We start from the raw sequence: 16,714 nt of genomic DNA on the forward strand, positions 1-16,714 counted from the left end.
TTCTTTAATTCTATGAATTTACACCTACACACGTGAAAAATAATCTTCTCGCTGGCCCTATGATTGCTGCAGCCTGTTCCCACCTGAGACAAAGCTGTGGCTAAGGTAAGCGGCTTATGCTTTAATTGATTTCTTAAAAAGAGGAATAACAAGTATTGGATAATGTGCCGTCCAGGAAATTTTTACAAAAGTCCTTTGACATCACCACCACTGATGTTGAATTCAGTAACATTGTTTAATATCAGTCACAAATTTTTCAACTCGGTTTACTGCTAATACATTTGAAACAAGAATTGTTTACTTTTATTCCGTAGAGCATAGGAACAACACTGAATATGTGTTGGATGAGTGGAATTATGCAATCTTGAAACAGCAGTTTGAGGGAGTTGAAATTGCACCTGACCCTGCTCTTGTTTCATATAAGCTGGCCTACGTCGAGACATTGCACACAACAATAAAATAAATAAACGAAAATGTAGATGTTATTACAAAAGAAAAAGAAATGTACAAACTTGATGTAAGTATGGAAAAATCAGAGTGAATAAAAAAGTACCAACTTTGTTGATGCATTGTCGGAAATATAAATTGGGCCTACAAGTGTGTAGATTGAAACTCAAGTTACACAAAACCAATTGGCTTATGTTAAGGTCCAATCAACAACACTTATATACCACTCATTTTAGTTCTATTTATTAGATGTGGGACTCTTCTTTATTTGAATCTCAACACCCCCGCTTAAGTGCAAGCACCTAGGCTGTTAAACCTGCCTTTCAGCTCAACAGATTTTTGGCTGGGTGCATTGTCACTTGTATCCAGGAACACTTAGGCTGTTAAACCCGCCGTTTGGCTCGCGCTCTGATACCATGTTGGAAATATAAATTTGGCTTACAAGTGTGCAGATTGAAACCCATGTTACATAAAACCAATTGACTTATGTTAAGGTCCAATCCACATCTAATAAATAAAACATCCACATCTAATAAATAAAACATAAGAGAGTGGTATATAAGTGTTGTGGATTGGACCTTAACAAAAGCCAATTGGTTTTATGTAACATAGGTTTCAATCTTCACACTTGTAAACCCAATATATATTTCTAACATGCATCCGGTATATAAGATCTATTGGGGCATATCATGCGTCAATTGAATAATACTGTTAATTCATATAAATTGTCACTTTATATATAGTTACATATTAACAGATGATATTGATAATTGTATAGACTTTTGTCACTTTATATACACAGTCAAAATACGGTTTCACTCCTAAAAGGTTTTATCAGACCTATAGTTCCCCTTCCTTTTCTTGTTGTGTTTTTATGTCTCGTGTAGATCCCATCAATGCCACTCTACGTTAGGTTAGAGAGCTATAGGCATATTGGTTTATTGTTAAAGGACGAATGAGCCTCCAAACCTAAATTAATACTTCGAACGTCTTATAATTGTTTTTGCTTTTATACAAGATGTTAATATTTTGATCTTTTGTTTAATTGTGTAGATGAATGTTTATGTTATTTAAAAACTCAAAACAAGTTATGTTATCACCTTTTAAGTTGGATCCAGAAATTACTGTATTACAAGCAATTAAATTAATTGTTTATTCAATCACATAAAATTTTTACACAAAAAATTGATGCACGATGGATTCGTTTTACTCTTGGTTTCAGAAAAATACGGGGTCCAAATTAAGTAAATTTTATTTCCACCACATCTTCTAACTTTTGTTTAGTGGGTGACAAAATGAAGTGGCAGGGCATGCACATAAGATTCTCATAATCTTGTTCTTTGAATTTACACCTATACACTCTTATTTTATAAAGAATTGAAAGGATATTTATCAGCTTTGGTACCACCTTTTGAGCTGTGTCCAGCGATGACCACATGACGAGAAGAAATTAAATTAATTGTTTGTTTAACAGAGACAAATAGGTGTGGATCCCATGTTTGAAGAACATTTTGCACCGTTTGGATTAACAATACACGACTTTTACTTTTCATATGGCCCCAGTGCAGAAAGTAGCGTTGCCTATTCACAGTTCATTACAACCACATCTACAAACTCATATTTTTCTTTGGCTCTCTTTTCTGTACGAACAGTTACTTGATTCTCTGATTATGGCTGAAGCACTTGTTTCCGGTGTTTTAGAGCAGTTGACTGCAGTTGCTGGTGAAGGCATACAACAGAAGGTGAGGCTAGTTGTTGGTGTTGACGAAGAAGTTAAAAAGCTGAGTAGCAATCTTGAAGCTATTCAAGCTGTGCTTGTTGATGCAGAGGCAAGGCAAGTGACAGAGACAGCTGTAAGACGTTGGTTAGATCAGCTCAAACAGGCTTCCTACGACATTGAAGATGTGTTGGATGAGTGGAACTACGCCATTCTAAAACAAAAACTAGAGGGGGTTGAAGATGCTACCGGTCCTAAGAAGAAGGTGTGTTTCTTCTTTCCCTCATATTGCTTTTCATTCAAACAAGTTAGTTTACGTAATGACATTGCAATAAAGATAAAAGAAGTTAATGAAAATCTAGATGTCATTACGAAACAAAAAGAGAGGTATAGTTTTAATACTATGACAAGGGTTGAAAGGCCAGAACATATACAAACTACTTCATTTATTGATGTGTCTGAGGAGATGTGCGGTCAAGATGCCTATAAAAGCATTTTAATAGATAAATTATGTGTGAGCACTGAACAACGCCTCCCTATCATCTCTCTGATAGGAATGGGAGGTATCGGAAAAACCACTTTTGCTCAATTTGCTTATAATCATGATAAGGTAATCAATAGTTTTCACGAAAGAATATGGGTATGTGTATCAGAACCTTTTGATGAGCATAGAATTGCTAAAGCAATTATTGAGTCTTTAGGAAATTCAACTAAGGATTTAAGTGAATTGCAATCTCTTCATCAACGTATTGGTACATTAATCCAGAGTAAGAAATGTTTTTTGGTGTTAGATGATGTGTGGAGTGAGGATTTCAAAAAATGGGAACGATTGTATCGTTGTTTGAAGAATAGTGCCCATAGAAGTAAAATTTTGATTACAACACGCAAGAAGTCAGTTGTAGAAATGATGGGTTCAATTGATATTATCGATGTTCAAGGGTTGAGTGATGATGAATGTTGGTTGTTATTTAAGCAATTAGCATTTTTTGGTAGACCTACCGAGGAATGTGAAAAATTAGAAGAGATTGGCAAAAAGATTTCAAGTAAGTGTAAAGGTTTGCCTCTTGCTGTAAAGACATTAGGAAGTCTCTTGCGCTTTAAAAAGCGTTGGGAAGAGTGGAAACATGTTTTAGATAGTGAATTATGGAAACTTGAAAAAATTGAAGAAGATGTTTTTGTGCCATTATTATTGAGTTATAATGAATTGCCTTGTATGATGAAAAGATGTTTTGTATATTGTGCTATCTTTCCCAAGGATTACAGATTAAAAAAAGATGAATTGATTAAACTATGGATGGCTCAAGGATATGTTAAAGAAGAAGAAAATAAGGCAATGGAGATAGTTGGTGAAGAGTATTTTGACTATTTAGCTTCACGATCATTATTCCAAGAGTTTGAAAAAGATGATGAAAATAATGTAATTGCATGTAAGATGCATGATTTAGTGCATGACTTTGCTCAGTTCTTAAGCAAGAATGAATGTGCCCACATAGAAGTTGATGGTTCTAAAGAGCCACTCATAAGCTCTTCTAATCATGAGAAAGTTTGTCACATAATGGTTACAATGTATGGTGAGGATTTATTTCTTGATTCAATATTTAGATTAAGAATGATGCGTAGTTTCTTAAATGATACAGAAAATTTCATGGCTACATTACCTCGCGATACCATGCCTAAATTATTTGGTGAATTGACATGTTTAAGGGCATTAAATATAGCTAAAAGGTCGCATCGAAACAGTTTGATTGAAGAGATTCCTAAAGAGGTTGGCAAATTAATACATTTGAGATATCTTAATTTGAGTCACTTAAGAATCAAAAAACTTCCTGAAGCATTATGTGAATTATATAATTTGCAAACTTTAGACATTAGTAACTGCTTTCTATTAGAAGAATTACCTCAAGGGGTGGAAAAATTAATAAACCTAAGGCATCTAAAAAATGATGAGACTAGGTCATTAAAATACATCCCAAAAGGAATTCGAAGATTGAGTAATCTCCGAACCTTAAGGTATTTCGTGATAAGTGGTAGTAATGATGAGAAAGCATGTAGTCTTGAAGGTTTAAAATACCTTAATCTCTTTGGAGAGTTGAGAATAAAAATGTTGGGAAATGTACCAGATGTAAAGGAGGTTAAAACATCACCACTTAAGAATCATGAAAACCTCGTTGGTTTGGGGCTAGATTTCAATAAAGTTATTGATGGAAGAGAGAGGAGAAATGAGGAGGATGAAGCACTTCTTGAAATCCTACAACCATCTTCAAATTTGGAGAAATTAAACATACGGAGGTACAGAGGCAACACTATTTTGCCCAACTGGATGATGTCCTTAACCAAGCTCAGAGAGTTAGCACTTTATAATTGTGATAACTGTAAGCATTTGCCTCCCTTGGGAGAATTGCCATCCCTTGAATATTTAGATATCAGATTTATGAACAGTTTGAAAAGTGTGAGTAATGAGCTTTTGAGAAAAGAAAATGACGACACATCTTCATCATCTGTTTTCTTTCCTAAATTGAAAAGAATTAAATTTTTGTGGCTGCGCGAGTGGGAAGAGTGGGATCACGAGATTACTAGAATTGGAGACGAAGAAGAAGTTATTACAATCATGCCATCTCTGGTTTCCTTGGAAATTTACGACTGCCCCAAATTGAAGTCCCTACCAAAACACCTTGTTCAGAATACAAGATTGAAAAAAGAAATTTCTCATTGTCCTCTACTAGGCTACCGTGGATGGAGTCAATAAGAGGTAATTTTATTTGCTTATTTCTTTAAAATAAATATATTTGTGATTGAATATTTATTTAAATATTTAGTAAATAATGAATGTCATATTAAATTTATTTAATTGCTAAGAATTATCAATATCCTTCAAATATTTCAGTTTTTAAATTATTAATTATTGAAAATAGAAATATGTTTGAATTTATTTAATAAAAAATGAAAATAAATTTATTATTTGGTATGAAATTTAAAATTAAACTTGAATAAAACTTTTCCTATTAATAATAATAATAAATAGGTTGGCATGGAGAGCAGAGTAAGTTTGAAGTCGATGTTACTGAGTGAGATAGCCTATCTTTATCTTTATGTTTATGGACGGATATTTTAATGTATGAGCAAGCAGTAACACATTACAAGTAATTTTATTTAGTTTATTTCTTTAAAATAAATGTATTTGTTATTCAATATTTATTTATTTATATATTTAGTAATTAATTAAATTTATTTAATTGCTAATTATAAATCAGTGGATAGATATTTTTTAATTTATTTAATCTAAAATTAAAATATATTTATTATTTTGTATGAAATTTATAACTAATACTTGAATTAAAATTATACGCTCTATGAGCCATTTCATAATTTGAAAGGTTGTAAAATTATATGCTCAATTTTTTCATAGGTTAATCTAATCATGCAAATTTCTGTTTTGACCACAAGGGACAGGGTTTCAGATTATGGAAGAGAGAAGGAATAAATGAGGAGATTAACCACTCAAATGGTTGGTGAGAAGAGAAGACGATTGTGGTGTCATTACTGTAGATGAAGACATCTGAAGATTAAGTAGCGTTCAGCAAATGGTTTCAACAACTTGATTTGTGGTTCGTTATGCCTTCTCAATTCTTCTTTCTTAATTTCTTGATGTTTGATTGGGCAGCATTTCACAGTATTATGTTATTTCTATGATTTATGTGAAGAAATAGTTACCATTGATGGTGTGAATGATTTTCAGGGCTATTGAGAAGATTGTTAAAACTTGAAACAGAGCATTTACCCAAACTAAACTTGGTAAAACTTCAAATTTGTGTCTGCTTGTTATAACCTGTCCGAAGGAAATAAGAAAAATATCTTTTTAGTTGTATTAACCTTTTTCGGAGAATAATTTTTTCAAAACAGAACATCATTTTTTAAGGCCCAAATGCATTTGCTTTATCTTACCACTGAATTCCTCTTTTATCAGGGAACTGCAATGGGAGAACCAAATTTATCCTTGAGATCTACTGATAACTCATTGAGGTTTGTTTTAGTAATTTGCATTGTTTTGATGCAATCAATCAAATTGAAAATGTCATGAATTATGAACAATCAATGCTATAACATGATTCATACAGACTGTTTCTTTCACTAAATTTTTGCTTTTGATTAGCAGAAGAAGTACTCGATCTAGGTTATAGCAATGAATAACCAAAATGTATCATTTAATGTGGGGCAACCAGGGATTTCAATAAGAAACTTATGATAAAGGACCAACATATTCCTTTTGTTATTTTCAAAAATTTTAAGAAACTTGTTGTCTTTAGGCATATTGAAACCAGGCATCAAATTACCTCAACAGAACTTCATGCTAGAAAAAGTTGACAGGCCTGGATATAACCTATGCCTGTACCCCTTAAAGGTCATAATTCATTGTAAAGCATGTAATTTTCTATGTGTAGTTTCATATTTCATCAAAAATTATTGTCTCAGTGCAGCATTTTGCGTTGTGAAAGAGAGGGAGAATGGCGTTAGGAGAGTAGTTGAAAGAACTCAGTTAATGGTTGGTTATGTGTTCTCAATAATCTCTTTCACATAGCAGCATTGTGTTTCTGATTCTGTTATTTACTTCAATAATAACCAGAACTGATTTACTATTCAGGCTCCCTGTGCTGATCATTTATAATTTCGGTCACAAATAGCAAATTTTTCTGATGAAACGAGTGCTGAATGTTTTGGTTTTCACATTTTCTTGGTAAGCAGTTTCTGTTCTTATATAAATCTCCTATTTACTTTTGGGAGAAATGAAAAACTATTATTGGTAATGGCCAATTAATTGGCTATGAATATACAAACTGCTGTAGAATTAATCTCATCACTTTCATTGGTAATGCTATAATCAAATACTTGCATTTTCATGTTACAGTACTTTTCAATCAAAAGATCATGAAATCAACCAAGACGATGGATTCAATCATAATGCAACAAGATTGCTAGATGGAGGAGTGATGATTTCTATATGTGTTTTTGAATTTCATCAAATATTTGTTGTCTCAGTCCAGCATTTCGCTTTATGGAAGAGAGGAGGAAGAGTGTTAAGTTAGAACAGCATTTCTGTACTTAATGAAGCTTCTTGAATTACAGTTGACCCTTCATAGTATTCCTTTGATGACTTGTGGCGCTCCTTTGTCAGGAAGCTCCTCAAGTGACTGAGGATTCGCTCTCTGAAAGTGTTTGAAGATTCGTTGAGATGGGTTTCCTTTATTGGTTATCACTCTACTTAGTAGGAAATAGAAAAATCATGTTCTATCTAATAGAACTTGATTCCGGTATGTTAATTTTGATGCAGTGAGTCAAGTTAATTTTGAAGCTCTTTTTTATTTTTCACTTAGGCATGCAATTTTCTATTTTTAGTTTCAAATTTGATCAAATGTATATTTTTCTCGGTGCAGCATTTTCACATTATGCAAAACAGGAAGAATAGTGATTTGTGGTTCATTTCTTCATTTCACAGTATTATGTTATTTCTTTGTTGTCTGTAAAGAAGTAGTTACTATTGATGGTGTGAATGATTTTCATTGCTATTGAGAAGATGTTAAAACTTGAAACAGAGCATTTACCTAAACTAACTCGGTAAAATTTGGAATTTGTGAGTGTTTGTTCTAACTTGTCTAAAGGAAATAAGAAAATTACCTTTCTAATTGTTTGACCTTTTTTTTTTAAAAAACAGAACATTGTTTTTTAAAGCATAAATGCTTTAGCTTTATCTTACCACTGAATTCATCTATTATCAGGTAACTGCAATGGGAGAACCGTATTTATCCTTGAGATCTATTGATAGCTCATTGAGGTTTGTTTTAGTAATTTGTATAGTTTTGATGCAATCAATAAAATTGAAAATGTCATGAATTATGAAGAATCAATGTTATAACATGATTCATATCGACTTTTTCTTTCAACAAATTTTTTGCTTTTGATCAGCAGAAGAAATACTCAATCTAAGTTATAGCAATGAAGCACCAAAATGTATCAGTTAATGTGAGGCAGCTGGAGATTTCAGCAAGAAACTTGTGATAAAGGACCAACATATTCCTTTTATTATTTTCAAGAGTTTTAAGACACTTGTTGTCTTTGGTCATGTTGAAACCAGATATCAAATTATCTCATCAGATCTTCATGTTGGAGATAGTTGACAGACCTGGATATAACCTATGCCTGTACTCCTGGAAGGTCATAATTCATACTAAGGCATGTAATTTTCCATTTGCAGTTTCATATTTCATCAAAAAATCATTGTCTCAGTGCAGCATTTCACTTTGTGAAAGAGAGGCAGAATGGCATTAGGAGAGTTGTTGAAAGAACTCAGTTAACGGCTGGTTATGTGTTGTCACTAATCTCTTTCTGTCTTAATTTTTTGATGTTTAAACAGAAAGCACATAGCAGCACTGTGTTTCTGATTCTGTTATTTACTTCATATAATAACCAGAACTGATTTACTATTCAGGCTCCCTGTGCTGATAATTTATAATTTCAGTCGCTGATTAGCTGAAGAAAATGCTTAAGGGGTAAAGCAATGGTGGAAACTTCATTGAAGCAATCGTAAAACAAAACAACAAATTTGCATGATGAAACAAGAGCTGAATCTTTTGGTTTTCACATTTTCTTGGTGAGTAGCTTATGATCTTATTTCAATCTCCTATTTACTTTTGGGAGAAATGAAAAAATTATTAATGATAATGGCCAATAATTGGCTATGCATATACAACCTTTTTTAGACTTAATGTCATTACTTTCATTTGTAAAGCTATAATTAAATACTTGCATTTTCATGTTACAATGTTTCTCAATCAAACGATCATAAAATCATGATTTACCAAGACGATGAATTTGATCATAATGTAACAAGATTGCTAAACAAAGAAATCTAATCAATGAGAGTGATGACATGCAAGAATTTATAAATCAATTTCTACTCTTGTGAGACCAATAGTTTTATGTATTTTCAGTTGTTTGAGATAGTAGTCACAGGGCACTGATTTTATATATCTTTTAAAAGACCCTTCCTAATAATATTTTATTTGCTTTTAGAGACATGTAAATTGCATGTTTATTTCAATGAAAGATGCATCTTTATACATGTACACTGTATTTTACTTTTACTAAGACAAATAAATTTCTATCAATCACAGTTCTACCTTGCAAAACATGCGGAAGAGAGGAGGGATAAATGTAGGGGATTGTTTAGTCGAATGGTAGGTCATGCTTTCTCACTTCTCTGTTTTTCTTGATGTGTAAACTTCACAGAATTATTCATGGCTCAGTAAATTCTTCAATTTTTTATGCAGAATTGATGACTCATTTAGATGGGGGAGGAAATATCTCGTAATGAATCTGTACTTTTGGAAGGTTATAAAGTTTCCCATAATGTTTAAGCTCTTTCTTCTTTTAACCAAGGCATGTATTTCTATATGTGGTATTAAATTTCGTCAATTATTTGTTGTCCCAGTCCAGCATTTCGCATTATGGAAGAGAGGAGGAAGGGTGTTAAGTTGGAACAGCATTTCTGTACTTAATGACGGGTGAGACCGCTTTAACATGTCATGTATTCGATTTCTGGTTGCATTTGTTCTACTTGAGATTACTATCAGACATCAAATTTTGTCTTCTAAAGTCTATTGAAAATATTCCTTTTGTTATTTTCAGAAGTTTGAGACACTAGTTTAGGCATACTGAAACCAGACATCAAATTATCTCACAGAACTTCATGCTGGAAGTAGTTGACAGACTTGGATATAACCTATTCCTGTACTCCTGGAAGGTCATAATTCATACTAAGGCTTGCATTTTTCTATTTGTAGTTTCATATTTCATCAAAAAATTATTGTCTCAGTGCAGCACTTCGTGTTGTGAAAGAGAGGAAAAATGGCGTTAGGGGAGTAGTTGAAGGAACTCAGTTAATGGTTGGTTATGCATTCTCACTGATCTATTTCTTTCTTCATTTCTTGATGTTTAAACAGAGAGCACACAGCAGCACTGTGTTTCTGATTCTGTTATTTACTTCAATGATAACCAAAACTGAATTTTTATTCAGCTTCCTGTGCTGATAATTTATAATTTCGGTTAGCTGAAGAAAATACTCAAGGGGTAAAGCAATGGTGGAAAACTTTATTGAAGCACTTGTAAAACAAACAGCAAATTTACCTGATGAAACAAGAGCTGAATGTTTTGGTTTTCACATTTTCTTGGTGAGTGGCTTCTGATCTTATTTCAATCTCCTATTTTCTTCTGGGTGAAATGAAAAACTGTTATCGGTAATGGCCAATTAATTGGCTATGCAAAGACAACCTGTTTTAGAATTAATGTCATCACTTTCATTTGTAATGCTATCAAATACTTGCATTTTTATGTTACAGTGCTTTTCAATCAAAAGATCATGAAATCATGATCAACTGAGACGATTAATTCAATCATAATGCAACAAGAGCGCTAGACAGAGAAATCTAATCAATGAGAGTGATGACTTGTAAGAATTTATAGATCAACTTCTACTCTTGTGAGACCAAAAGTTTCAAGTATTTTCAGTTGTTTGAGATAGTAGTCACACAACGCTGATTCCTATAAATTTCTATTAATCACAGTTTACCTTACAACAGATGTGGAAGAGAGGAGGGATAAGTGTAGGGGACTGTAAAGTCAAATGGTAGGTCATTCTTTCTCGCTTCTCTTTTTTGATATGTGCTGTAAACTTCACAGCATTATTCATGGCTCAGTAAATTCTGTATGTAGTTTTAGATTTCATCAAAATTTACTTAGTGCAGGATTTCCGTCATGGAAGTGAGAAAGAATGGAATTCAGAGAGTAGTCTAAAGAAACTCAACTGATATCGAGTTAATGGTTGGTTATGCATTCTCAGTGATCTCTATTATTGTTTTCTTCATTTCTGGATTTGTTTCTGATTTCCCTCTTTAATGTACAGAACTGATTTACCAATCAGTCTACCTATGCTAGGAATTGATAATTCGTGACACTGATCAGCTGAGGAGCTACTCCAAAGGGCGTAACAATGGCAGAAACATCCTCAAGGCACTTGAAACAAAAAGAAAGATGAAACAAGTGCTAAATCTTTTGGTTCCATCACATCAGCTTGGTTTTGAGAACTTTTGAGATAAAATTTTCATCCAGTATTTTTTTTTTCTGTTAATTTATATTTGGTTTTGCCGTTTTTATTTTGTTGCTAGACCGTGTCATCTAAGTTCTCGTGAGGCCAGTGATTGTAAAATGTGATATGTAGCGAAGTTTTGCATCACTTTACCGATAAATTTATGCAGGAAAAATGTCATAATTTAAACATAAAATAATGTTGATATGATATAAAAAGTTTATAGTGTTTTATATCATGTTCATATTACAAATGGTACAAATTATTTCATTATAAATTCTACTTTCACTATTAAATATATGATTCTTCTTTTTTGGTAAGTAAAAATCACCTTATTTGTTAATGGACATTAGACCAACTAACTTTTACAAGTCGAAATTCAACAACTTAATTTTGATTTCTTTCTTTTTTCTTTTTTTAAGAAAAATTTAGAACCATCGGCTTCGAAATAAGAGAGATTTCTTTGATGACATATGTTATGAACTATGTCTCTTTCGAATTATCCCAAGGCCAATGATCTTAAATTTTATCTAATATATGAGGAAGCATATTACACATAAGTGTATTTCTTTTTTGTTATTTACTTCCTGTTGTTTTAGTTTTTGTCTATATCAACTATTCTTTTGAATTCCTAATATAGTTTAGAAGTTAGCATAAACTTTCTTGTGTGGGTTTTTCCATGTCTTTTCTCTTGTATAACCTTTCATATTTTTTGGACATTTGAACAGAAATTACATTCAAACTACTAGGATCAAAATTTTGGATCCTTGTGAGATTCTAATTGATATACTGTAAGCCTGGGAAAGGTGAAAATCTTTTCCATTTGTTGTTTTCTATGAGAGATAGGAGAATCTTTTAGAATATTCTAGACAAATTCTTCTTTTAAGTGAAAATGTAACTTGTTCCCTCTAACAGGAGAACCTCATGTCTCTAGTTTTCTTGCCTTATTATTTGAGCTTACTCAAAAATAAGTCTCGAACTTAATCCCTACAAGTTGGAGAATCACCCTCTAACATTTAGAAGAGTATGGTTTGTTTCAATAATTTTTTATTATAAAAAAATAAAAAATTATCGTAAAAATAAAATATTTAAAAAATTATTAGGTATAAATTATTATAATATTTGATAAAAATTGATAGATATATATCATTATTATTTTTAATTAGATATAATAAAATAATACTAATATATTATTATTTTTAAATATATTTGATATAATTGTTTTAAACTATTTTTCATCTTACTTATTATTTTAATTAAAAATTGAGATATTTTTATCTTTAAAGGTTAACAAGGATAAAATTATAATAAAATTAAGATTATATTAATAATTTTTTAATACTTAAAATATAAATATTAATCAAATTATTTTTATATTATTTATCATATCATAATTAATATAATTGATGATATGAAATCTTAATTTGACAAACAAAATAAAATAATATCAATAATAAAAAATATATTATCAAAATAATTTTTGAATACTCTCTATTAAATACCCTTTATAATTAAGATTTTTACTCGTATATGACATTAACATGTGTTTTAAAGATATACATTAAAATACTCTTGGTACAAATTTCCGCAAATAAATGCATAGAGATGTCATCATCCATCTTGTTTTCGTAAGTATGCTCAGCCTCTTGGTGCATTTGCCTTCAACCGGAGGAGAAGATTAAACCAATTGAGAGGTCATATCGAGTTTGAATAAAAAAGAAAAAAACAAACCAAAATTTGGAAGCACTTTTGAGGGGGCGTTTCTTGCAAATTGCCACAACTTTAAACAAAGCCCCACTAGGAAACAAAAACTGAGGGCATTGTTTGTCTTTGTTAGGGCATGTTTGGATTGTAGTAGGCTTTGGGAATATTAAAAAGCACTTGTTAGGCCAGCTGATTCTCCATCCACCTTATGTCAAGACAAAACCCATTAAAGCGCCCTTTTGAAAGTCCAAAATTTAAAGTAAAGATGAGACAAAAGTTTTGGAGATAGAAACTACTCCATAATCACACTTTCATCCTTATGATTTTGATTAATTATTCCAGAACCCTCATTTTAAACAATAGATCTATCTAAACAAATATTATACACAAATTTGAAATAATTTTAAATTAAAAATAAAATAATATTTTATCATATAATGATATATCATTGTATATATTTAAGTTTGTGCATATACAATTACTATTTAAGACAATAAAAACTATGTAAACAAATAATATATACAAATATAAATGTAAATAATAATATATTATTATGTGATTGAAAAATTTTGAATTAAATATAAAAAAATATTAAATCACATGATAATCTATTATAGTTCATACTCAAATTTATGCATATTATTTATACACATAATGCTACATAGTTAGGGAACCAAAATGTAAAATTTGAAGGAAATGTCCTTGCATGGTAGACGCTAATATTACAGGGACGAAAATGTTGGCGAAACTGGAGAAAAGAAAGAATGGCTCAACTTCTGATAAAATTCCACATTCCATTAATGGAGCCAAAACGACAAGAAATTACAAGACGACAAAGCCACCTCTCGCGCATTGTCGACGCTAAACAACGTTGCCCATGAATGAAACAAAACTTCTTTTCCTTCAAACCACACTCTCTTTTACCTCTCTCCCTTTGAAGTTTACGAAGAATATAAAAACCCTGAACAGGCTTGGGGTTCCGTCAAGTTGAACCGGCCAGCCCGCCTGCAAATCCTTGAAATTTCCGTGAGAATTTTTGTGGGTTTTTGCTCAATTACGAAACCCAGTAAGCCTTTTCCGGCTCTTGCCGTATTTGATTTCAATTTGCGATATTTTTACTACCCTTTTGGGGATTAGCTCGTCACTTTTTGTTTGGTTTTAGCTTGATTTTGTTGTTGTATCTTGTGAAGTGTGTTTTGTGGCTTCCATCTTTTTTGTTTGTTTGGTGGAAGCAATGGTTCAGGATGATGGATCATCTTCTGTAACATCATCTCCACTTCAATTTTTTTCAATGATGTCACCTAGTTTAGGATCACCATATCCATGGCTTAGAGAACTCAAGTCTGAGGAGAGGGGTTTGTATTTGATTCATTTGCTGATTACTTGTGCAAATCATGTGGCATCTGGTAGTCTTGAGAATGCAAATATTGCCCTTGAGCAGATATCATTCCTCGCTTCGCCTGATGGGGATACAATGCAGCGAATTGCTGCCTATTTTGCAGAGGCTCTTGCTCATAGAATCCTTAAGGCTTGGCCTGGTCTTCACAGAGCACTTAATTCAACTAGGATTAGTTTGGTTTCCGAAGAAATTCTCACCCAGAGACTGTTTTTCGAGATGTTTCCATTCTTGAAAGTGGCGTATGTGCTTACAAACCAAGCTATAATTGAAGCCACGGAAGGCGAAAAGATGGTTCATGTTATTGATCTTTATGCTGCTGAGCCTGCTCAGTGGATTGCACTTCTTCAAGCTTTGAGTACTAGGCCAGAAGGGCCACCTCATCTGAGAATTACAGGGATTCATCCGCAGAAGGAGGTGTTGGATCACATGGCGCAGAGATTGACAGAAGAAGCGGAGAAATTGGATATACCATTTCAATTTAATCCGGTTGTAAGCAAATTAGAGAACCTTGATGTTGAAAAATTGAGAGTTAAAACTGGGGAGGCTCTGGCTATCAGCTCAGTTCTTCAACTGCATTCACTTTTGGCGATGGATGATGAAGTCCTGCAGAAGAGATCCTCTTTAGCATCAAGGAATGCAAATGGTATTCATTTGCACAGAGCGCTCCAAATGAGCCAAAGCAATCTAGGGGAGTTGCTTGAGAAAGATCTGGCAAACAGGTATAGCGCAAGTCCTGATTCAGCCTCATCTTCACCACTGTCTCCAAAAGCCTCGGTAAAGATGGATAGTTTCCTCAACTCGTTGTGGGGATTGTCACCAAAAATCATGGTAGTAACAGAACAAGACTCTAACCATAATGGTTCGACCGTCATGGAGAGGCTTTTGGAGGCTCTATACTCTTATGCAGCCTTGTTTGATTGCTTAGAGTCTACTATGCCAAGAACATCATTGGAGAGATTAAAGGTGGAGAAGATGCTATTCGGAGAGGAAATAAAGAACATTATAGCATGTGAAGGATCCGAGAGGAAGGAAAGGCACGAGAAACTTGAAAAGTGGATTCAACGTCTAGACTTTGCATGCTTCGGAAATGTGCCTTTGAGCTCCTGTGGCATGTTGCAGGCAAGAAGATTACTGCAGAGCCATAACTGCGATGGCTACCGAATCAAGGAAGAAAACAGATGTGTGCTAATTTGCTGGCAAGACCGACCTCTATTTTCAGTTTCAGCTTGGAGAAGTAGGAAGTAAGGCTGGAAATCAATAGTCATCTTTGTGTTCTTAGATTTTCATGTTTTTCTTTCTATGCAATGATTTTGTGTGCATAGTCTTTCCTAGACTTAATTTGTTTAATACTTCTTATTTACATCATCTAATGAAACTCAATACTGATCTTTACTGCATCTAGTGCTAAATCTTAAACTCCATTTAGCCTGCATCCTGCAACTCTCTCTGTGTTCATTGTGAAAACTCTGTTTATGTGTAACACTATTAATGAAACCATTGGCTTTGTATTGGATTCACTCAGAAATCTCTATGCTTCTTAGCCTCACCGGATCCCCTTGCCAAATTTATTCCACCCCATAGATCTTCTGTGTAGTATAATGGTCACATTGCTATGAATTCTTTGTGCATAATGCAATGCAATGTAGAGAGGCCTTTTTCCCCCCCTTTTTTTCAATAAAAAATTATCAAAATAAGTCAACAAATAAGTGGGGGAGAAGGTATAGTTGTCTCTTTATCAGTTATATCTACCCACCCACTTCTCTCTTTTGGTGAAACTAGTGGCCCTTTGACCATTTGACACCTTCATCACTTTACACAAATCCAGCCACCATTTGCTCTTCAGCTAAATCTCTTATTTTTTAATCCTAGTAAAGCATTTACACATTTTATTTTAAAATTTTGTATAACATCATTATGGTTTTAAACTGTATCAAATAAAATTTAATTGATGGAAGTATGAAACTGTCAACATCTTTTACATATATCTTTTATTTTTTTTATTCCCAGTGAGACATGTTAATATAAGACAACCCTATTTTATTATTTAAAACAAACAATATTGATAGACAATAATGTGTCATCATGTAATTGTGTAATTTAAAATTATAGATAAAACAATATTCAATCATATGATGAAATATTATTATTTATACACATAGTTGTATTGTATTTAAAATATTAATATTACACTTTTATCCTATTTAAATTAAAATTTAAACATGAAAATGTTAAAAAATGCCCACCATGGTCCCGCCTTTTGTTAGTTGTATTATCTGGGCCTGAGCCCCAAAAAATAGGCCCAATATTAATC

General features: G+C 32.6%; 2 protein-coding genes across 21 annotated transcripts in view; both read left to right on the top strand.

Annotated features, from left to right (window-relative positions):
* Positions 1-11,538, top strand: part of LOC123202313 (putative disease resistance protein RGA3) — a 34,544-nt gene extending 23,006 nt beyond the window's left edge. For 2 of the 20 annotated variants that reach the window (XR_006498958.1, XR_006498957.1), the window contains 12 exons: positions 7,199-7,991; positions 8,126-8,807; positions 9,331-9,393; positions 9,487-9,547; positions 9,648-9,720; positions 9,845-9,959; positions 10,037-10,101; positions 10,266-10,386; positions 10,555-10,664; positions 10,780-10,841; positions 10,960-11,035; positions 11,118-11,538. Coding sequence is in view for 16 of the 20 variants with exons in the window: in XM_044618213.1 (XP_044474148.1) it covers positions 2,118-4,910 (2,793 nt within the window). In the remaining 4 variants the exon portion in view is untranslated. Of the gene's footprint in view, positions 1-2,024; positions 4,914-5,608; positions 5,770-5,900; positions 5,957-6,128; positions 6,185-6,634; positions 6,705-6,785; positions 6,897-7,067; positions 7,992-8,125; positions 8,808-9,330; positions 9,394-9,486; positions 9,548-9,647; positions 9,721-9,844; positions 9,960-10,036; positions 10,102-10,265; positions 10,387-10,554; positions 10,665-10,779; positions 10,842-10,959; positions 11,036-11,117 lie in introns of those variants that run through there. The other 18 variants (XM_044618213.1, XM_044618180.1, XM_044618222.1 and 15 more) reach the window with 18 other exon arrangements.
* A 2,280-nt stretch (positions 11,539-13,818) lies between these two features.
* LOC123198109 (scarecrow-like protein 3) lies at positions 13,819-15,804 on the top strand. The gene has a single exon (XM_044612714.1). The coding sequence runs from the start codon at positions 14,239-14,241 to the stop codon at positions 15,646-15,648; it is 1,410 nt and encodes a 469-aa protein (XP_044468649.1). The 5' UTR covers positions 13,819-14,238; the 3' UTR covers positions 15,649-15,804.
* Positions 15,805-16,714: the final 910 nt, after the last annotated feature.

The sequence above is a fragment of the Mangifera indica genome, chromosome 2 (genome assembly GCF_011075055.1).
Source record: "Mangifera indica cultivar Alphonso chromosome 2, CATAS_Mindica_2.1, whole genome shotgun sequence".
NCBI classification, from domain to species: Eukaryota; Viridiplantae; Streptophyta; class Magnoliopsida; order Sapindales; family Anacardiaceae; genus Mangifera; species Mangifera indica.